Below are 24,244 nucleotides of genomic sequence, written 5' to 3' on the forward strand. Positions count from 1 at the left end.
CTGTAGGGCCACGTGGGTAGGAGGTCGAGTTTGGTTGTGTACGTACCATTATCATTTTTACTTTGCAATGTTAATACTTCAAGTTTTTTTTGGTGAAAAATACTTTGAGTTTATTTATACAACTTTTGCTACCATAGCTGCTGCTTGAGGAATTTGATCCTTTCCTCTATAAATGCCAACTCTCATCCCATCAGTATATTTTTTTAGTGGAAGCGAATATTTTATGTGATTTGACAACACAATTTCTCTAAAACATTGTATTGATAAACCCAAATTGTTAAGTAGAAACGGAAATTGTACCAAGCACAATTAAGTTAAAATGCATTAAATTCTTCTATTTTATATATACATTATATTGGAAGCATGTTGGAAGTGCTTTATTGGGAGTAGATTTGGGCTTATATTTATAAATGTGAATCGATATAAAATTTTATTATCGGTAACTCTATACCTAATTCAATTTTTCAGCTGTTTGTTTCAGATGTCATCTTAAGTGAATGTAAATGATACATCAGTATTATCAATATACATTTACGTGGTTTCTTATTTTAAAAATCTCCAATGGTCCAGAAAATTTTAAACCTATGAACTTTTACATAAAAAAAAATTTTTATTGACTTACAATGGATTTTCCACCAAATTCAAACACAACCTTAAGGTCAAACCCTTGCATGTGACTATCATGTATGTTCCACACATGCCCTATATGGGTTGGATGATGATTTATGGTTATCATTTTGAAAATCCAAATCATTGGTTAATTTCGTAATCATTAGGATATTAATTCATTGCTATGGGAAATCACTTCAACAGCCTTGATCTTTGTGTTAATTTGGTGCGTTATTTGCATTAATCAATCCTATATCTGTTGATTTGATTTCTTATTTGGATGGGTTAATCTAGTTGAAATCTAAGTAAATAACTTGAACGGATGAAATCAATTGACAAATCATAAAAGACTATTTTGATGGTCTAGATCTTTGGTTTATTTTATGCATAACTTTATTTGATATAGATTTTTTTAAAATGGTGATTCAATACATTGTTTTTGGACAGTCGAATTATTCACAATTTTAGTACATCACATAAATGGTTGAGATTAGTTCATTGACCAAAAGAGACTACTTTAATCTTCCAAATTGTAGGTATTCATGACTAGACATCTCTCTTTTAGTCATAATATATGGGTATAAAATGGAAAAAAAAGGATCAAAATGGTTTTCTAAAAGAGACGAAGGCATTTTTAGATTTTAGGAGTGTACAACAATGCACTTAATATTCACAATGTTAAACTCCTTTTAATGAAACTAATAAGTGTATACGTGCTTTGTACGTGGTAATTTTACATGGTGATAATTATAATTATAATAATAATAATAATATACAAATTTCTATAAATTTGATGTTTTTATTTTTTATATTGTTTTTTGTTTTTATTATTAATTAGATGCAAGGTGCAAAATTCAAATCTGATTATATAAATACCTCATCCAAATATATGATAATCAAATTGAATTATGAAGCTTGAAGTACTACTTTTCACCTCATCCAACTTTTGATTCATTTATAAAAAAAAAATGTAAGATTTAAATAGAGGGAATTGAATAAGGTGAAAAATAGTAGTTCAATTGACAATTAAAACCGTACAACTAAACAAGGACTAAATTCAAAAATGGGTATTCTAGTCACTGTTTTAAAAATCGGACCAAACCGGAATGTTGAACCACTTGGCCCAGGAATCGACCAAGTCATTGGTTCTATTTTGGCCCTAAATCACTATTTAAAAAAAAAAAAACATTGAAATGGTTAAAGAATTGTTGGCCCAGACTGTTTAACCGTTAAAATGTTCAACCCAATTAATAGTCAAAATTAGCTATGGTTTTAGTTTTTACATTTTTTTATTTTGAGTTTTCACATTTCTGTAATTCTTTTTAAGTTATAATAGCAAAAAAAAATTGTAACTTCAATGAAAAAATCGAAAAATTGATGCAAGAGATGAGAGATTAAACACCAATCTCATATTAAAATCTGAGATACACCAATGAAGCAAACAATCTAGGATTTGAGAGGGATTTAGAGAGATATAAGAAGAGGCCAAACGGTGTTGTAGTGGCAATGATGATGAACATGGAGATAGCAATCGTTGGTTATGCAACAACGATCAGTGAACATGGTGACAACCACCTCCTGCGATGTGATCCACTCAAACTGGATAGTCGAGCCACTGACCCAGAAACTGGAGGCCGAAGTGGTTTCAATTCTGTCAGTTTTTTAAAACTTGATTTTAGTCAAAAGAAAGCTCTACAATCTTATTCTTATTTTTAATTGTAGTGTAAATATAAAATTATAGATATGTTCAATTTTTTTTGTGTGTGTAAAAATAATTATGATATGCCACTCTTACTTTTTGTATAATATGATAAATACATGACATTATACATGTGCTTGAATGTTTTTTTTTTTTGCAAAATTTAAGTTTTTTTTTCATTTTTGTATTTTTATTTTATTAATTTTTATTATTTATTTATGACATTAAAGGTTAACACATTTAACCCAAAAGTTGAACTATTTATTATTAATTTTTATATTTCATTTTTGGTCAGTTCTAAATTATGTATTTCATTTTCATTATCAATAAAAATAATTATTATTTATTATACTTATTTTTTTAATTTGATTAATAAAAATACTATAAATGTGTCTAATTTTTTCTACACTTTTTTGTAAATTTTTATGTTTATATCCATTTTAAATTTTTTATTACTTAAGTATGACTTTATAGGTTGATCAATTTGATTCAAATGGTTGAATTGTTTAGCCACCACTTGGATAAAGAATGATTTTGTTTTTTAGTCACTTTTAAAATATAGGGTTTATATTGTTAAAAATATTGTCATAGATCTAATTAGTAGCATTTATTAGTGAAAAATAACTTAAACATATATGATTTAATAAGAGAAAATGAGATTTAATACCTTAAGTATAAGATTTAATGAAAGAGTATTAAATAAGGTGGAAAGTAATAATTGAAATTACATTTTCAACCCTTACAATTAGAGATGGATTAAATATAAAAATATGACCATTATAATAGCCATTAAAACTGACATTAAAATTATAATAAAATAATTTTTATGCTCTTCTTCAAACGAAAAAATAAAAGATAATTTTAGCCTAAAAAATCACAATGCATCCATACTTTTATATATAATATAAATATAAATGATAAAAAAAAAAAAAAAAAAAACATCATGATAGAAAAGTACAAGAGGGTTAGTGCAGCAAAACGATACAGGAGGCTAAGTGTCACACAGCCTGAGGTAAAGGGGGCTTTATTCATCCAAGAGAGCACATATTCACTCCTACCGTGGTCAGACGATTATGCATTATTTGATAATCTAAAAATCCCCTACCTTTTCAAATGAATAGAGAAATTTCAAAGATATTTAAAAATAGATAGAAATTGACAACAAGACTTCCTATATTCACTTCTCTTTCAGGTGAACCCATAGAAAATTTAGGTTATTATCATAAATCCAGTTCACTAAGTTGCATATGAACCCCACTCAATAAAAAGAAAAGAATATTAACAAAATTTTACTGTTCCTATCTGACCAGTGACCGCCATCAGGAGACCAGCCGTCCTGCTGAAACCCTTTTCCCTGCCAGAAAATTACAAACGAAAACTGTGACTCATATTGGGCCTCTTTATTTACAACAAAAGCACTAGAAAAAGGTTGATGGATTGTTTTGTTGTTATTGTTACGACACGACACAATATCAGCTGGATCGCTTAACAAATGGATTATTGTTGATCGATTCTCAGGATTTTCGCCGTTTGGACTAGATTTGAGATTCCCTGATAAAAACCATCCAACGGTTCAGAATTCAGAAAGGTGTAAAAGGGCATTTGCACGAGTCCGAGTAATGTTCCACAAGAAGTCTGCCCATGGTATCATGCAGGGGAGATGTTCCCAATTCACCGGGTAATGTATTATGGGTAGGCGTGGGCAGAATTCTAGTGGGCAAAAGATCCGAGTCCATTTGCACAGGTAGTCGGTTGTCATGTGGGACCACTACTGCCACTGACATACACGTGGCCCAATTAACTAGCGCGTAGATTACTTGCTAATCTTGACTCAGAAGATATTTATGTCGTACCTTACAACTTTACGAGTGGAAAGGTAAACAAGTTGGACATTGCGCTATACCATCTTGCAATGCCCTTTCTGTATGTGTAAAATATCCAACTTTTGGGCTCGAGTAGGCCCATGCACAAAAACCCTTACTAGCTGAAAGCCTCTGAAACTGAGCTCAATTCAGGCTACCAATTCAAAAAGGATCACAAGGCCAATATGGCACATTGACATCCATATATAAACTATAATTTCTATAAAGATGTCAAAAGGACCAGGTTGATCCAATGGAGGGTCTTGGGCTCGGATGCATTACTATTTACTGCATTGTACAAACGTTTAAACGTGGGCTTAGCTCTTTCTGTGCTACCTATTGGAGGGCCCATATAAGGCCTTGTCACAGGACACAGGCTGCATCCTCTTTCCGGTGGTGTGCTACCACCGGTCAGCATTTACAACTGTTTCTAGAAAACACAACTCGGCCTAACCCAGCCCATAAATATCCTCAACAATTGTTATCATGAACAGGACTTTCTAAGGCGGTGGTTAGGGTTGGTGTTTATCTCGTGGACGGGACCATTTCGGTCTAGTCTACGGAATGAACAACGGTTTAGCTAGTTGTAGATGGGCCCAGTCCACGCTATATCATGGACTGGTCCTGTCCACACCGCAATTTAGCGGCAACGGCAAAATATCGTGATTAGGGCCCATCCATAATCTATTCTTTGATCCCCTGCTTCACACTCTCTTTGAAACCCTATTCTGCTTCACATTTTACCATTGGAGGTCTCCATCGCCCGCTGAAAGCTCTCCACTGCTGCAACTCTCCTCCACCGGTCGACCACATTTTATCAACTGCTTAAATATTATTTTTTAATATTTTTGTCAATAAAATATTAATTATTTTACTTAATTTTTTAATGTTTTTATCAATAAAATAATATTTAAAATTTTAATTATTTTACTATTGTTTTTATAAAAGTTAATATTAATTCATTGATGCCTTTTATAATTAACTGTATAGATCATTCATAAAATGTATATGAGATACATGGAATCAAAAAGTGTGGTGTAGATTGGTCCACACCACGCCTACAAAACGCCCGTGGACACAGTTTGTCCACAGTTCAGAATAGCTATGAACTGTGGTGTGGTGTGGTGTGGATTGATCCCCGCTACAAGGTGTGGTATGGACCATTCCACACCCACCAATTTCTCATCCACACTAACACCCCCTAAATCAGCATAAACAAGTTCCTACATCAATGATGTTTAACGGAAAGTCTTGTTCTAAAACGAATTTCTCTGTTTTGGGCCTTCAGTTCCACTATAAGGAAGAAGATTAGCAGCATATTTCTTACACAAGGCCATACCCCCCCATACGTTTAAATTTAAATAAGCATTAGTACCCCCCCCCAAAAAAAAAACATTTGGGTCATTATTTATTTTATATTACATAAGGAGTAAAAACTTATTACCACTGAACAAGCCCTTCAGTGGAGTTCCGACCTCTAAATTCTTCATTTCAGTCATCAGTACCGATAATTTACCAAGCTTATGGTTCACAAATGATTCACCAAACTAACAAGAAGGCTATTTCGCCCCATTAATTGGGTTTGGTCCACAAATTTGTTGTCCGATCAAGACCTGAGCTTCTTCAACTAACCTCTTTATCACTTCACCTGCTGGTAAAATCTCCTTGATGAGGCCCACACCTTGACCAGCATACATGGCCATTCGTTCAATATCACCAATTGTTGTTACATTTGGAACAGTACCTGCAAGCAACCGGATCTCTTTTCCCTGAAGATAGAGACAAAACTCAATCAAAAGCAGGAAACAAAGTGATCTTGTATACTTATTTTCTTCTTCCCCTTCTTATATTACTTGGATTTTACAAAGAATAACACTCAAACTTGGACTTTACAAAGAATTGTCATCATCCACGCCTTATCCCAACTATATGGGGGCTTGACTTTAGAAAGAATATCACTCAAAAATTGCCTATATGCTATAGGCCAAGGACATTTTGATCCTGTGTCCTGCACTAAATCTTCCTGCTACGCAAAATCTGCCTAATTCAACACCATGGTTTTTTTCTTTATTTGGACATATGATGGAAATTATTCTTATAAGCATAAACTTATCATTCAGTAAGTATAACAGATTGTCATAGTTGATTGATATTATGGATTTTGAATTTATACTTCTGAATGTTAATAATGTATTTTTTGGGGGGTGATGTCTTAATTTTGGCAAAGAATACAGATTTTATCAATATGGACCTTCTTACTTGATGAAAAAAAAAGAGTTTGACAAAGTCCAAACAAAATGTAGTTCATTAAGTTATAGACAAATGATTTAATATGAAAAACTAAACTATATGGCTATACCATTGTGGTCGACAATGCTCTGCAAAAATTTTAATATTCATATAACACTGTAGACCAAGTAACATGGAGTTTGTAGTCTGTTCCAGGTCATGGTATGTAAAACAAAGCCTGCCGCACCAAATGGGAAGGAAAAGGTGATTATTGCATTAAAATTAAACTTCAATTGGATAAAACGCGACAAGGATTTTCATTTCCATATGAGTTATGGCATATTATTTGGTGATCCAAGTGGGTTAGTGGTTAGTTGTAATTCCTAAAAGACATAGCAGTGGATAGTTATCAACTTATGTCTGTTACAAACACAATGCTTTCAACTTTGTAATTGTATTGGCAGTAAATTAGTAATAAGCAAGAAAAAAATTGTTACAAGTTCAAAAGAGAGGAAGATTCTTACCATGTCATGTATTGTTGAATGACCAATAACTGGCTGGCTGACCTCATTCTCATCCTCAAGGAGGGGCCTCAAATTACTAAAGAAAGGTGTTTTCAGGACACGATGAGGCGCACCAGGCCATCTTGCACGGCCAAATACATTTGTATACTCAGTTTTGTCTAGTTCAACTAACATGTGTTTGTATGTTGGGTGAGCATAGCTTTCCTCTGTTGCCAGAAACCTGTATTTAAAGAGAAGTAGATATTTTCGGAGTGGCCATTTGAAGAGCAGATCAAGATTACATAATATGTTCTAAAGAACAGCCTACCAAAACCATCATATAATGGGTCTCAACTAGGACTCCTAGGGCATAACTGGACTAGATTGAGTACTACAATCATCCTTCCTATTCATCATTTCTCTCCAGAATGATCACCATATTATAATGTTGCATATAATAAACATGCTATTCCTTACATTACCACTATTTAGGTTTCTTCTAAATAAAATGTAATCTCACTAACCTAGTTCCAAGGCAAACACCCTGAGCACCAAGGGCCAAAGCAGCAACATAACCCCGTCCGTCCACAATACCTCCAGCAGCAATGACAGGTACACCTTGACTAGCTGCAATGTCAACTACTCTTGGCAACAGTGTTATTAATCCATCCTGAATAATGAGTAAAATAAACCCAAGGAAGATAACAATCTCAGTAACTCAAACTAGAAGATAGAAGAAAACAAAAGGAAAATCTAGTGAAGGTATTAACATGCTGCAGGAGAGATGATCAAGGACAAAAGTAATTTCTTCATCAACAAATGATGTTATTGATGATCAGGAACTGTTGATGGGAAGTCTTTGGAAGACACTGATGAGGATATCTGATAATTGGCCTCATCACTGACCCCATAAGTTCTACAACAGATTCAATGGGACTAAACTCAAAGAAACTGCATTTCCTTGGTTAACTTCAATTAAAACAGCCGAGTATATTATAGTTTGACAACAAAGAAAAAGTAAATAGGAACAAAGCCTCAAAAACTTCATGCTGATTGCTGAGGACCACAAGGCTAATAGGCTATGACAGATACCATCAAAGAAGCGCACTGTCCATTAATAAGATTAATTCACTAGATAGTTTATGCTTGATTCTTTTATTCCTTTAGGTATTACTTGACCCACAACCAGAAAGCCTCAAAGGTTTTCCATATTGACACTGCAGAAGTGAGGAAGCAGCCTTGCCTACTCAAGAGTTTAAATCATTTTTTTCTAATTTCAGAGTGAATACATTCAATTTATGATTAGGTATTACTTGATCCACAACCAGAAAGCCTCGAAGGTTTTCCATATTGACACTGCAGAAGTGAGGAAGCAGCCTTGCCTACTCAAGAGCTTAAATCATTTTTTTCTGATTTCAGAGTGAATACATTCAATTTATGATTCACAGATTTTACATAACTAATGGTAAAAGAAACAGATATAGAGACAAAAGTCACAATGACCCTTATAAAACCTGGTGGAGTGCTGATATACTTTAAAGTTCTTCCCTGCCTGGGTAAGCATAGGCATGGACTAAAGCTAAAGAAAAATAAGCTTTATGATGTCAATTCAGTTAGGCTCAGTTTGGAAGGAGTACAAATACAAATATGTATTGTGCAAATACATACAAAATACAAGGTTTTGCACTCTACATATTTGTATTTGTACTCCTTCCAAACTAAGCCTTAAGAAAACTTTCTTATGATTGTTTATTTGAATATGATCAGCAAGTGTCCTCAACCCAGAAGGATATGGTATAAACTTAAATGCATATGAAGTGGTACCTGACCAATGACATGTCCCCCTGCTTCATGTCCTTGGACAATAATTGCATCAACACCAGCACTAAGAGCTTTTTCAGCTTCTTCAAGGCTACCAACCTTTAATGCTAAGAGGAGCATAATTCAGATAGTGTATAAAATTATAGATCGGTTAGTCTATAAGAAAAAACCTTATTAGTTTTCTCAAATTGCATCAGCCAGTAGAAACTGTAGAGCATCAACCACTCACTTGGTGAATAACCTTAACCCCAGCCCGATGAGCTTCGAGTACAAGTTGCCTTGGAAATTCGCCCCAGTAAACCTGTAATACTGCAACCTTTTCATCTAGTATGGCCTTTATATTTTCCTCATGTGGAAATGCTAGAACAACACCAACCCCGAATGGTTTGTTCGTTAAGGACCTTGTCTTCCTTATAAGTTCCCTCAGGTAATCTGGTGACTCCTGGCACGAGTAAAAGAGAATATCAATATTCGTATGCTGAAATTGAATAGGAGTAGAAGTAAGCCAGATATATTCATCTCACAGTAGCTCTGGGTGTTAAGAAAAGTTCTGGGTGTAAACTGCATCTTAATGCTAAACAATGTTCAGAGGCATATTTTAAGACGGTAGAATAACCAGAGCTCTTTTTTTTTCACATATGGCTCAACAATTCAATGTCGGGGCAATAGTATCTTCCTGTAGAGGAAAACCGGTTTCTTGATTGGAGCTGTAAATGATTAAATGGTGAATATTGAGAACTTCATGTCCCCCCGTCTTTGGGGGATGGGGGATGGAAAGGGCCGCTGGACGATTGATAAGATTGAACTCAAAGAATCATCTAAAAGCAACTACGCACTAACAATTTTACCTTTTATTGAGGAGAGCCAAAAAGAAGATGTGTTTACAAAACTGAGATGGTTAATTCACCTAAAGACGGAAACGATACAAAAAGATAGAGATTTTATAGGCTGTGTATCCATGTTTGAATCATCCGAGATCCTTAAAGCATTAAAAGTTCAATTTAACTCTATTTTCAAAGTGAATACAAATGGAAGAAAGAGTGAAGACAAACGAACCCAATCGGGAGCTCTGAGTAATCCGACCCCACCCGCATTAGCAACGTTAGCTACAAGCTCCGGACCTGAAATATCTGGCCCCAACGGGGCCTGAACAATTCCGTATTCAAACCCCAGTATCCCTCTCCAACCCATCTCTCTCTGGATAGAACAAAGAGAAGCTTTATGCCTTTATCTTCAACGAAGGAAGTTCTTCTATCCTCAAAACTTGAAGGTCTTAATGCAGAGAGGGTTGCGTTTTAAGGTGAATAGTGAGCGCAACGCCTTGGCGATTTTGATGAATTCGCTTGAAGGAGTTCGGTGGAGCAGCAGGTGATTAGGCGATGTTGTTTGACATAACAAGAATCGTGTTTGGTGAACAAATGTTAACGTTGAATGAAAGATTCAAGTTGAAATTGAAGTTTGAAAGTCGATACGATATTCTGCATAACATGTTGTCTGACGGCTAACCCAACAAATTCCCCCTCCCCCCCCCACCATCCACTGATCAGCCAAAAGTCTAAAAAGGTTATGCGAACCGAGCCACTCCGGGCCAATGCCACGATCTTTTGACGGCTCACTAGGTCGGCCCAAAATTTGTCTTATAGAATTAGAGACGGACAGGGCCACAGCCCACAGGGGTGGGTACGTACGTTCGAACCCAATGCAACAAGGATTGCGAAATCCAAATTTGACATGTGAAGTATAGATTTGAAGTCTGTTCATTTACATATCTGTTTTTGGGTAAAAATCATTTGTATACCCCACCCCCCCCCCCCCCAAAAAAAAGAAAAAAAGCAAAATAGAATATCCGATTTGAAACTCTACAAGCCGTAGTATAAAGCTAAATGTGACATAAGAAAAATACATTTTATATAGTTATATAATGGAAACGGATACTATCTGATTTGATCGGATTAATACTGGTCATGTTTCCAAATATAATGAGATTTTAAAGATATGATTATGATTAAATGAATACCTGAATTTTATTTATTTCTGATTTAAACAAGTTAGATTTGAATTAGAATAGATCTAATCCATTTTTCCAGCCCTAATATTTGGAACAATTGAATAAAATGAGAGAGAAATTTATACAACAAATGATTCAGAACTAAGTAGCTGGGAATTTGGAGCCAAGACTTTCATCCTTAGTCCTTACCATTAATTAATATTTACCTTTTGGTCTAGGAACTGTTATACCTTGAAAATACTACTAATTGTTACTTCAACCTTTTTCATTCAAGAAAAAAAATATGAAAATGTTTTCGGTGTTTGTTTAATTTAATGGGTATGTTGATACAAATTTCGTGTATTTCAATTAACAAAAAATATGGAGATAAATTATAAAAAATAAATTTATAATAGAAAAATACAAGGAATTTGAACTCTCTTTGATTTCTGCTCGATGACGTGAGTAACCTTTGATTAACAATCGAATTCGACGAAGACGAGCGTCGTTGACATGTTTCTCGTACTTCTTGAAGTGTTGATGTAAATTTCCTTAGTTTTGGTGCTTTGAGAGATTTAATGTAAATTTCTTCACTCCGGGTTTTGCGCTTGATCGACTATGAATGATGCTTCTCTAAGAAGGGCCTTTTATGGTGGCTTGATCTTCTTGGAAGAGGTTGAATCCAAGTGTGTTTTAGAGAATGAAAAAGCTTTCCCCTTCTTTCTTCTCTCTTAATCTTGCAATTGCTGGAGGTTGTAGGAGCTTGTGGTTGCTTTCAATCTTCAGTGTTGGTGTGAGAGTTTTTTGCAATATGATTCTCCCAAAGGAAACTCTTTCTTCCTAGGCAAAGCTATTTATAACCAAGGATTAAGGCTCTCACCTCAGCCCACTTAACTAACCAATCCCATGTAAGTGGGGTGTTGGGTTATGATTAACTCCCATGCATGCACCATTATGTAAGAGTTAGTGGTCTTACCAAGAGGACCACCCTATTACAATAGGAGATGGGTCAGATTAGACTTAATACACTTGGATCCTTAGGCCACGAAGACATATTTATGTGGACTTGGGCCCATGGGGGCCCATATTTATTTGGCTTAAATATTCACATGTCTACAGGGTAAAATACAAAAACCTCCCATAAAGTTTTTGATAATCATAAAAACCTTCCATATAGTTTCACTTTAATAAAAACCTCTCCTAAACTTTTAAAGAATTCGACAAAAACCTCCCTTTTGTAACTAATCGAGACAAAAAAAAATAAAAATAAAACTATCAAAATTACAAGAGTGCTCCTGATTAATCAATTAGGGCATCATTAAAATATTTCAAAATACTAGAATTGCCCTTACTTCCCCTTCAAAACGAGGGAATGACAAGAAATCCTTCCCCCAATCTCCCCTCACTAGTTTTTGTCCTTGTTTCTTCTTTCTCCATCTCTCTTCTCTGTCCCCATTGCCCCTCCTCTCTTCCATCAAGCCAAAGCAATCGAAAGGCACCGTCATCTCCATCAATCCAGAGCAACCAAAAGGCACTGTCATCTTCTTCACAACGACAACGAACAAAGTTTTGGAAACTAGCAATGTCGACGTCCTCAAAGCTCTCTCTTTCTCTCTGCTCTTCTCTTCCCTCTCCTTTTTTTGTTTATTTCTCTCTCCCTCACTTTCTCTTCTTCCCCATCTTTTGTTTCTTCTTCTTCTTCTTTGTGTTTTCCCTTCCTTTCACTACAAGAAAAACGGTCAAATCCGGCGATTGGAGGACCGCCGCCTTTGACACTTAGGCCGCAGTCATGAGTCTGTCCCCTCAACCACTGCTAGCTTAGGTCAAGACCGCCGACTTAGACAGAAAAGACTACCGCCTTTAAGGACCGGTCCGACACGGTTCAACCATACCTAAGCCAATAGTATGTCACAACCATCGGCTTAGAGTTAATAAAGGTGGCGGTCATGACCGCCTCCTTAGCCCACTTTGGACTACCGCCTTAGGTCCGTCAATATGTTTATTCCGTTTTTAGGTGGCAATCAAAACCACCGCCTTAGACCTCTCTGAACCGCCACCTTAGAGCTCTTTTATGTCTAAGGCGGCGGATGCATGACCGCTGGCTTTGATTTTTTTATATTTTTTATTAATATCAATTTGATTTCAACATTTTTTGCACCTATTTAATACAAATCTCATGATAAATAATGCATAAAAATCAAAATAAATAAAAAAACATTTATTTAAATTAATAATTATTATCATATCCAAAAACAAATTGCTTAAATACAATATCCAATTAACATAAAAATAGTACAAAAAACAATATAAATGCAATTTAAAAGATGTATTTCCATTCGAATCACAAATTAATACATGTTACGTTCCGAAAGAATACAAATTAATACATAAAAAACATCATGGCATTATGCTTGTGTGGGCTCAAGAACAATAGTCAATGGAACACAAGAAACCAGAATGCCAGACGTCAGTGATAAAGCCTCTTGCATGCTTCCCAATTTCATGCATGCCTAGATTTCTGGAATTGAACCACTCCTTAAAGCATCAAGAACTCTTCCTTGTTGCTGCATCCACATATGATATGATGATTAGACTAAGGAATGAAACTCTCTTTATGAGGCTCAGGTCATGGCAATCATTCTGCAAGCACATATGATATGATGATTAGACTTTGAAGCAGAGAGAGAGAGAGAGAGAGAGAGAGATGCCAAAAGAACAATTTGGTTATTTTTTACAGTTATCTATAGGTATCATAGTCAAGAACAGCTTTACTAAGGAATGAAACTCTCTTTATGAGTATTTCTTAAGCTTATGATCCAGTTAATCACCATCTCTCAAATACAAGTTCCAACATATTAAACATCAGATCAAGCTCATGACCTTGTAAGACAGGAATTACTCTGTTGTCTATCAGATCCAAGCCCACAAGAATTGGGCCCTAAAATGGTGATCACCAATATTGATGGAACTTGGTTCTTGAACATATGCCCAAAAAATCCAATCCGGACTTGCTCTATTGAGATGGTTAACCTTCCTTATGTTTTGAGTAAAAAGACATGTTCCTGTTATGGACTTTGATGTGGAAATACATGGCTAGTGATTAAATTATACATAGTGTTTTACATGTTTTTGATACCAAAAGCAGAAAGGAATATACAAATTAATTCCTTCCACACACTTTATTTGTAGTGAACTAGTGATACCAAAAGCCTCTTCCATCTGGCTAAACTAAGATCTTCTTTGAGCATTTCTCAAACTAGAAAAAAATTAATCTTTTAATCTCTAGTATCACCATACCAGTGGGAAGCTGTAAATGATAGGGTGCAGGGATTATGTGAACTGGAAAAATGCATTCCAGTGCCAAGTATTATGTGAACAGGTAAGGCAGACCCTGCATAATGCATTGTATTCACTTGGCAATCTGTATTTACATGCTCTAAGGCTGCATTTGGCATTCCTGCATAAGGCCCGTTATTATTGAGAAGCCAGTTGGAAATCTGGATTTGGTTCTCGCACTCTCCATTATACTCCAACCTTTTCAAGTGTACATTGAGAAGATCCTTCCATTGATAAAAATATACAAGTACAGAGATGTTTTCTAATGCACGACTATGAAGTGTTGTGAAAACAGTGTAAATATAAATATCTATAGTACAGATATTATAAATACAAATATAAACTTGTATTTGAAAAGAGTACAAATACAAATATGTACAGTTCAAAGCGTTACATTTTGTATTTTTAAACCTATATTTTGCACCGTACATATTTGCATTTGTACCCTGTCCAAACTAAGCCTAAGAGATGCACATGCAATGGGCAGTCCTAATCTTTGATCATATATCACACGGATTCCTAAACATGCAAAATATGGGACCTGTAAGCCAAAATTATATATTCTAGAGGGATATATAATCTATAATCTCTATATATAAAAGAGGGAGTTGCACTCTTCTTTTTTGTCCTATGGTGTATGTTGTTTGAAGATGACATAGCTTTGGTTAATAAGACTAAAGTTGATTAGATTCAGTTCAGGATATATGCTTTAAAGTGTAAGGTTTAGAATAGAATTAAGTAAACAGAAAATCTAGAAAGTAATTCTAATAGTGTTATCAATGTGGTTCATGATGACTAGTCATTTTGGCCTCACTAATTAAGTTCTTGAGTAAGCCTACTTAAACTAAAATATCATTCAGGTTGAAAGGATCAATAATTTTACAGGATGTTTCTATAACTCAAGAATCTGGTGATGGCAATAGATATCCTGATCTAAAACTAAAGCCAGTTTAGATTTTCCTTTTCCTCCAAATGTTAATGTGTTTATTGAACCATAATCAAATAACATGTTTAATTTGATGCATCTTTTCCTTCTAAACATGTATCCTCGACAAATTAAAGTACTTATGACGTCATACATTTGACATTTGTTGATACAGATATAATTGTGATTCTCTCAAGTAGAAATGTAGAATAATATAATGGCAATGCATTCTTGAAGAAACCTTCAGGATGGAAGAGGGATGGCCTATGCAGTAATACTTACCACTGTTCCTTTAACTTGGAAGGAAGCATGTCCCTTAGAAATGTCTGATATCAGCTTGGATAGTCCAAAATCTGCAACCTTTGCAACTAAATTTTCATCCAATAGAATATTACTCGACTTAACATCTCTATGAATTATGGGGGGATTAGCATGTTCATGAAGATATGATAATCCTCTGGCTGAGTCTAGAGCAATTTGGAGTCTCCTCTTGCAATCTAGGTGAATTCCCGATCTCCCTGCAGTTGATGATTGCAGAATAATTTCTTATTATGTATTAAGATATACAAAATAGGAGAATGTTTATGGAACTGCGAAACATACCAAATAAACTCTCCCAAAGCGTCCCATTAGGAATGAATTCGTAGACCAACATCTGCTCTCTTTGCTCTAAACAAAAACCTTCCAGGTTCACCAGATTTTTGTGATGAACCCGTAAAAGCAACTCAATTTCATTTCTAAATTCATGCCCACCCTGCATTGAATCTTGTGTTGCTCTTTTAATTGCTACCACTTGCCCACTAGAGAGAATTCCTTTATAAACCTGGAAAGGGAACAAAGTTCACTATGTTGCCATGCATTGCTAGACATCAAGAGCTTTATGAGTTATAACAAATGGATTAGTACCTTGCCATAGCCCCCAGATCCGATTCCATTGCTTTCTGAGAAATTGCTGGTGCATGCTCTGAGTTTATCATAAGAAAACAATCAAGCTCCTTTTAATTTTGGTGCACCACCATTATCACTATTCATTTGAAACGACGATGCTGCAATATGGTGGGTAATAGTTCAGATAAGCAATTTATATTGGAAATTGCAACTTTTCAAATTTTAACATACTATCATATGCACTTGTAAATTTGGTATAGAAAACATTATATTCATAATTGCATGGAGCACATTACCAAATGGTTTACTCGATTTAGTAGCTTTGTCTGCACATTTCTTTTGCCGAATGGCATAGATTCTCACACCCATGAGTAAGAAGACCAAAGAAGCACAAGAAATTGCTATTCCAGCAATGGCACCTTAGCTTAGTGAAGTTCCTTGACTTCCACCTGAAACAATTGTTTTGTTCATTTTTTATCAAATTCATCATTTCAAGGGGTTGACTCAAATTTTGTTTCTAAGCAAGAATAGAATAAGTTACCTGGGAAAGGATAAACAAATGCATTAAATAAGTATGGCCCAAATATATCTGAAGGTTTATAAACTTGGTTGCTCAAATAAAACCCAATCCTTTGAACCTATGTCCTATTAAAATACTTTCCATTTGATGGGAAGAGTTCCAATTGCATCTGTAGATAGTCATCCTCGTCAAAGAACATGTTTTGGAGGGAAACTGAACCAGGCACAAGGCTAAGGTTTACCCAAAGGCTCATTTCTAGTGAATGAAACATAGTGGCGTTGGATAGTTCTCGGAAAGTAGGTGCTTTGAAAATTAACATCCCTGTGTATGGATAGGCACAACCACAACTCTGAGGGTTCACACTTTGTTGTGGGGGACATGACTTGGAGCCACAGTTAGTCAGGTCAGTGGAATAAGCCTATCCTATTCCTTGAGGCTGGCAGTAGTTATCACCCGTGGTAATTGTACATACTGGATTTCCAACAAGTCTGAAACCCATGGTAAATGAAAATGAAAATTAGTAGTCACAATAGATGAAGGTTCATATAGAGGATGTTGTAAAAGAAAAGACTAGCTGTGCATGCATGATCTCACATTAGGGTGTTCGAGTATCCAGAGCGATTTTGTTGAGGGCCCGGGAATAGGATCTCGTCACGGGTCGGTCCACGGGGAAAACCTCATGTTTTCCCTTGTTCCTTCCTGCTCGTGATGAACCTATCTTGGCGCCTTCGGTGATTTGTCCAAGAGATCACCAACTCTCCTAACTCACTCTTGACTGAATAATTTGATATCTCATTCAATAATGGGTTCTCCTTAAATAGGAGAATACAAGAGTCCTAATCAAAGGGAGTCTCCTTGCTGAATAGGGAGACTTCCAGTTCTATCTTGCTAAGGATAAGATAAGCTAATCCTAATCTGATAAGCTACTAACAAGATAAGATAAGCTAAGCTAATCCTAATCTGATAAGCTATTAACAAGATAAGATAAGAGATAAGAACAATAAGATAAGAACAAGCAAAATGAGCTAATCTAATCTAGATAAGGCTGCTGTTGCCGAACTGGGTAGGATGAGCATCACTAAATCCTTGCTGCTGTTGGCGGTGGGCCCGGGGCCTGTTGCTGCCGGCGGCGATGGTACGTCTTCCCGAGGAAGGCGTCCATAACATTACTCCCCTCTTGGACTACGAGCTTGTCCTCAAGCTCGAAAACTAGATATGTGGCTTGGAACACTGCCAATGGGATCCATGTGGCTTCTGTTGGTGGTAGATCACACCATTCCACCAAGACTTCAAGGATTCCACGATTAAAACGAGAGCGGGTGACAGTTTTAGGCTGGGGGACCAGTTTGCCATCTTTCAAGGGTGGCAGAGAGGGAACTTGGTCCAGGGGAACACCCATAAATGGTTTCAGCAAGGAGATGTGGAAGACATCATGAATTCGGCTAGTCTCTGGCAATTCCAGCTGGTAGGCCACACTGCCAATCCGTCGCAGAACCTTGTAGGGCCCATAGAACTTAGGGGCCAACTTCGGAGCAGCCTTGTGGCGCAAGGAGAGCTGCCGGTAGGGCTGGAGTTTCAACCAAACAAATTGTCCTAGATCGAACGACAGTTCCCGATGGTGCTTATCATAGTGGAGCTTCATGCGGAGCTGGGCCTGCTGTAAGCGAATGCGGACGTCGGCGAGGAGGACGTCGGCGAAAGGGAGTCATGCCAAGGGAGGAATGGTAGGCTGTGTTGTAGCAGTACTCGGCCCAAGGAAGCCATTCCAACCACCGTCGAGGTTGATCGCCTATGAAACAGCGGAGATACATCTCGATAGTGCGGTTAACCACTTCCGTCTGACCGTCGGTTTGTGGCCGGTAAGCTGATGAGTAGGCCAGGGTAGTGCCGTGTAGTCGAAATAACTCTTTCCAGAAGGCACTAGTGAAGACCAGGTCTCTATCGCTGACGATGGATTCCAGCAACCCATGTAAGCAAAAGATATGTGTAAAGAAGGCGAGGGCAACCAAAGTGGCACTGTACGGGTGTGATAGAGGAATGAAGTGTGCGTATTTAGAGAAGCGGTCGACTACCACAAAGAGAACTGATTTGCCCCCTACCTTGGGAAGTCCCTCGATGAAGTCCATGGAGATGTCGGCCCAGATCTGCGATGGGATGGAAAGGGGCTAAAGGAGGCCTGCCGGGTGTAGGTTTTCCCATTTGTGCTATTGGCATGTGGAGCAATTCTGGACAAAATCTCGATAGAAGTCTTCATACCTCGCCAATGGAAATCAGTCCGGACGCGATGTAGTGTTTTTTGAATGCCCTCATGGGTGGAGTTATGGATGCTGGTGATGATGGTGGGAATCAACGGGCAGTCTGCTGGAAGATGGACTCGTCCCTTATACAGTACCAACCCGTCGTGAAGTGACCAATCGGGGTCGGCCGTGCCGGTCTGGATCTTTTGCAGTAAGAGCGACCATTCCGGGGACTGTGGTGCTGCCTTCTTAATGTCGTCAAACAGAGAGATCCGAGGTTGGTAAATGCTACATAGAACCATCGCGTCTTCTTCTCGCCTAGACAAGGCATCAGCTGCGCGATTAGAGGATCCCGCCTTATATTCCACCCGAAAGTCAAACCCGAGCAGTTTGCTAACCCAATGCTGCTGAGGGGAAGTGGTGAGACGCTGCTCTAACAGGTATTTGAGGCTAATGATCAGTTTTGACAATGAACGACCGCCCCCACAAATATGGCCTCCAATGCTGGATGGCTTGGGCAAGGCCGATTAGTTCGCGCTCATAGGTTGGAAACTTCAGATGCCGGTCGGCCAATCTGCGGCTAAAGAAAGCGATCGGGTGCCCTTGCTGCTGTAGTACGGCCCCGATACCCACTCCGGAAGCATCGCACTCGATTGTAAATTCAAGGGCAAAATTAGGTAATTGCAGGACAGGGGTTGAAGACAGTGCATTTCGCAGTGACAGAAAAGCTTCATCAGCTGCGTCGTCCCACTGGAAGGAGTTTCTCTTCAACAGGTTGGTTAACGGGGCTGCCAACACTCCATAGTTCTGTACAAATTTGCAGTAGTAACCTGTTAAACCGAGGAACCCGCGTAAGGCCTTGGCGGATTGAGATTTTGGGCCATTCTGTTATAGCCTGAATCTTGGAACTATCAACTGTTACACCCTGCCCATGGATGATGTGGCCGAGGTAAAGAACCTGTCGTTCCCCGAAGGAGCACTTGGACCGTTTTAGGAATAAGCTATGTTGGCGTAGGAGTACGAAAACGGTCCTCAGATGGTGGACATGCTCTACCCATGATTTGCTGTAAACGAGGATATCATCAAAGAAAACTAAAACAAATTTGCGCAGATGGGGCTGGAATACCTCGTTCATTAGTGCCTGAAATGTAGATGGTGCATTGGAGAGTCAGAATGGCATGACTAAAAATTCGAAGTGGCCATGGTGGGTGCGAAAAGCAGTCTTCTTCACGTCACCGGGAGCCATGCTAACTTGGAAATATCCGAACCTGAGGTCCAACTTAGAGAAATACTAGGCACCATGCAACTCGTCCAGCAGTTCGTCCACAACGGGAATAGGGAACTTATCTTTGATCGTCCGGTCATTGAGTTCTCTATAGTCAACACAGAACCTCCACGTTCCATCCTGCTTCGCCACCAACAGAACCGGCGAAGAGAAGGGGGAGTAACTTTTGCGTATGATCCCTTGGTTCAGCATCGTTGTACATTGTTTTTCTATCTCACCCTTCTGTAAGTGAGGGTAGCGATAAGGCCTGACAACGACTGGTGCGGAACCCGCCACCAAAGGAATACGATGGTCGCAAGCTCGGGAAGGGGGAAGGCCCTTCGGTTCCTGGAACAGATCTGAAAACTCGGTGAGAAGTTTTTCCATGGCTGCCGGTTCTGTCTAGAGTGCATGAACCTGCGGTGTCTTTTCTTTAACCCTGCAACCGTGCCATGAAACTTGCTTGCCACTCAGGTGGAAGGTCATGGTGAGTGCGCTGAAGTCTCACAAAATCGGGCCTAGGGTAATTAACCATTTGACCCCGAGAACAATATCGAACCCATCCAATGAGAGTACAAATAAATCAACAAGAATTAGTTCAAAATTGACCTGTACTGGGACGTCCTTACAAATCCCTGGACTGTGAACTTTTTCACCATTTGCGACGGCTACCTGTAGTCGCGGCCGGAGTTCCATTGGTAGTTTTAACTGCAGGGCTGCATGTTCACTTATGAAGTTGTGTGTGCTCCCTGAATCGACGAGAATGCGCACCGGCTGACCTGCGATCTGTGCCTGTAACTGCATGGTCTTAGAGGTTTTAATACCCGTGATCACATGGAGAGAGATCTCTGGTTCGAATGTGACGGGTTCCCCTTCCTCCTCCTCTTGCTCATCTATGAGAAGGCAAAAAAGCCTCTTGCATCTATGTCCTGCCGAGTAGAGGTCATCACAGTTGAAACATTGACCTCTCGCTCGGCGCCCTGCCATTTCTGCCCTGGTCAAGCGCTTGATGGGAGGAGTGACCATGTTACTGCCTGTACTTGTCACTGCTCTAGAGGTGGTGGTCGTGGGAGGCTTCATTTCCCGGCTGGTAGCAGAAGAGGGGGTCGTTGTTGCTGGTCTTGGGGGCACCCACGAGTTCGGTGGACGACCCACATTAAAAATTTCGCGGCTGAGCTACAGCTTGCGCTCAAATGCGCGGGCTAAGTTCATGGCTGTGACCAAATTTGGGGAATTCTGCATCTCGACATCCACTTGCAGGGGTTCTGCTAACCCTGCTGTGAACATATCCACTTGCTGGTCTGGTCGCACGGAGGATGCCCTCGCGAGGAGGGTTTGGAACTGTCGTTGGTATTCAGCAACTGTTCCGGTCTGTTTAAGGTTAATTAGCTCGCCCAGTGGGTTGCTGGTCAATGGGGGTCCGAACCGTAGAAGGCAATAGGATTTAAACTGGGGCCAACTGAGCCCGGGTTCTTCTTGCTCTAACCGATAAAACCAAAGTTGTGCTTCTTCTGTTAAATGAAAGGCGGCTAGGCTTACCTTGTCTTGGTCATTTGTCCGTTGATTCCGGAAGAACTGCTCGCAGCGATACAGCCAGCCTAGGGGGTCTCCGTTGCCGTTGTACGATGGGAACTCCAGCCTGCTGTACTTGGGGATGATGGCTGCTCCATGGCCGACGGACTGCTGTTCGCCGAAAGACTCCGGCAGGTCTGGCCGGCGGTCGTTAATTGTTGTCCCTCCGTCAGAGTTCCTTTCCCTGCTGGATAGAAACATCTCCATTAGTTCTCGCACTTCACCTTTGATCTCACGAACTTCGGAGTTGGTCTCCACGAGTTAGTGCTCGAGGTCGTGGACCCTGGAAGGTAGCTGCTCCAGATCTCCCATGACGCCTTGCTCTGATACCAAGTTGTTGAGGGCCCGGGAATAGGATCTCGTCACGGGTCGGTCCACGGGAAAAACCTCCTGTTTTCCCTTGTTCCTTCCTGCTCGTGATGAACCTATCTTGGCGTCTTCGGTGATTTGTCCAAGAGATCACCAACTCTCCTAACTCACTCTTGACTGAATAATTTGATATCTCATTCAATAATGGGTTCTCCTTAAATAGGAGAATACAAGAATCCTAATCAAAGGAAGTCTCCTTGCTGAATAGGGAGACTTCCAGTTCTATCTTGCTAAGGATAAGATAAGCTAATCCTAATCTGATAAGCTACTAACAAGATAAGATAAGCTAAGCTAATCCTAATCTGATAAGCTATTAACAAGATAAGATAAGAGATAAGAACAATAAGATAAGAACAAGCAAAATGAGCTAATCTAATCTAGATAAGGCTGTTGTTGCCGAACTGGGTAGGATGAGCATCACTGAATCCTTGCTGCTGCTGGCGGTGGGCCCGGGGCCTGTTGCTGCCGACGGCAATGGTACGTCTTCCCGAGGAAGGCGTCCATAACAGATTTACTGATTGAATATTGTTGTTTTGCAGATCAACGAATTGCAGTTGTTGGCCATGTTGTTACCCAATGATTAATTCTGCTAAAACATTGAGAAAAGGAACAAGGAGGAATCATTATCAAGTATTTACCTAAAGAGCTTGACTGACCATTGCTGGGGCAGAAGACCTCGCAAGTAGTGGGCATCTCTCTCTTTCTCAGTGAAGACAAGTCCTTTATTATGGTGTGGATCCCTCAACAAAGTATACCCACTAGACAAGAGAAAAAAAGGTTTAGATAATTAAAATGCATTAACATAATAAATAAACACTTTATTATGAAACTATAGCTTTGACATGCAATAAATTAGAAGTTGGAGGTGTGAACATTTTGTTCCCTTTAGTGGCTTCTGTTACACAAAAGAAGTAGATAATCTTTTAACACATTAAAATTCTACATAGGTTTGTTTTGAATAATCTGCCCATCCAGCAGCCTTGTAAAGCAAGGAAATGGCTTTAGAAATCATACTCTTTCTGTCAGATGTTGTTCAAATGCTGTGCAAGTTTGGAAGAAAATTCATAGGACCTCCAATTATGGGCTTCACTTGTAACTCACATACTGATGTTACTTAAACTAAATCAAGAACCATTCACTCATTTCTCCCATCTTCTCATCAAGGACTCTAAGGTTATACTGCAACAATTTTTTATAATAATAAATACACATGTTGGTGGTCCTGTTTAACCTGTCCAACCCATCGATTACCAAAAAAAGAAGGAAGGGAAGCAAACAGAAACTTAACATTCTTGGACTACTGAAACAATTTAGAAAGGTGAAACTCCAGAAAGGGTTTAAAAGGAAGAAAAGAACCAGTGCTCTTCTAGATGAAAATGGAAAAATATTTGATTTGACGAAATCCATAACCTTTTCCGAATTCCATGGAAGCTTTGATGGTGTCATCATAATAAGCCCAAATCTTGTGAGACCAGAGAAAGAAAACCAGAAAACCTAAGGTTATAGTTATACATTTCTCTTACTTATGCAGACGAAGGTTTAAATTGGGTTTTCTTTTCAGCATTAATTCAAACTAGCTCATAAAAGACTTACCAAAATATCCGTTAGTATACGATAATCATTAATCTCACCAGTAGATGGGTCAACCTCAATAACCATGTTTCAGATAAGCTGTATCCAAAATAGGTTCAACAGACACATTGGATGTTCAGAATTATTTAGCAGAAAGAATACTAGTTTCAAGGTTGTTGTCAAGAAATTCTAAGCAGTGCATTCTCTCAGTAGTCTACTACTTTTTCCTCTGTAATGTGGCCCAACTTTCTAATCAACCTGTAACCCAATTCTTGGGTTCTAGATGGTGGATTTTAGAAAAAAGCACCAGAATCTCAATAATCTAGATTTAAAGAATTCTAGGATCTAGAAGTCTAAAATCCAACCAGATTTTTTTTGCTTGGTAGTTTTCAATGGTTGTATGCATTCCAACCAAATTTTGGAATTGTAAATACCCTGATTACTTGTGATCTTATCAACTTTAAGAAAACCATTCAAAACTTCCCCCAACTTTATTGACCATGTCCAAAACTTCCCCTCAACTTAAGATACCTCCAGGAAACCCCTTAGAAGGTTTTATAAATTGCATATGCTATAACTAAAGTCAAGGGGAGTTTTAGATAATCTCCCATCAACTTGTAAGTAGATCTGGATATCTACACACTAAAATTTCAGTCTATTGGTTGCCATAAATGCACAACTGCACATATTTATTCTGACGAAGGCAAAACAATTCCAGCTCTGTTCCACAGAAATACAAGAGGAAACAAAAGTGTGATGGTGTGGTAGATTGGTGATGATGCTCAATAATACAAAGTGGAAAGAAAATTTTGTATTAGCTTGGCTAGAGAAATTAGAAATACCATAGAAAT

The 24,244-nt window shown here is 38.3% G+C and overlaps 1 protein-coding gene and 1 pseudogene across 2 annotated transcripts; both read right to left on the minus strand.

The window, feature by feature from the left end:
• Positions 1-5,424: 5,424 nt before the first annotated feature.
• LOC104604642 (Aldolase-type TIM barrel family protein) lies at positions 5,425-10,262 on the minus strand. The gene is made up of 6 exons (XM_010269079.3): positions 9,780-10,262; positions 8,953-9,165; positions 8,727-8,822; positions 7,427-7,572; positions 6,924-7,143; positions 5,425-5,939 (listed from the first exon to the last, which is right to left on the minus strand). The coding sequence occupies exons 1-6, from the start codon at positions 9,912-9,914 to the stop codon at positions 5,730-5,732; spliced, it is 1,020 nt and encodes a 339-aa protein (XP_010267381.1). The 5' UTR covers positions 9,915-10,262; the 3' UTR covers positions 5,425-5,729.
• A 2,651-nt stretch (positions 10,263-12,913) lies between these two features.
• Positions 12,914-23,480, minus strand: LOC104604628 (leucine-rich repeat receptor protein kinase HPCA1-like; annotated as a pseudogene). The gene is made up of 8 exons (XR_016076200.1): positions 23,415-23,480; positions 16,974-17,026; positions 16,401-16,867; positions 16,156-16,308; positions 15,878-16,017; positions 15,575-15,794; positions 15,254-15,489; positions 12,914-13,350 (listed from the first exon to the last, which is right to left on the minus strand). The product of XR_016076200.1 is annotated as a leucine-rich repeat receptor protein kinase HPCA1-like (transcript).
• Between the last annotated feature and the right edge of the window lie 764 nt (positions 23,481-24,244).

This window comes from Nelumbo nucifera, chromosome 5 (assembly GCF_055504915.1).
Source record: "Nelumbo nucifera cultivar China Antique chromosome 5, China Antique-T2T, whole genome shotgun sequence".
In the NCBI taxonomy this organism is placed as follows: domain Eukaryota; kingdom Viridiplantae; phylum Streptophyta; class Magnoliopsida; order Proteales; family Nelumbonaceae; genus Nelumbo; species Nelumbo nucifera.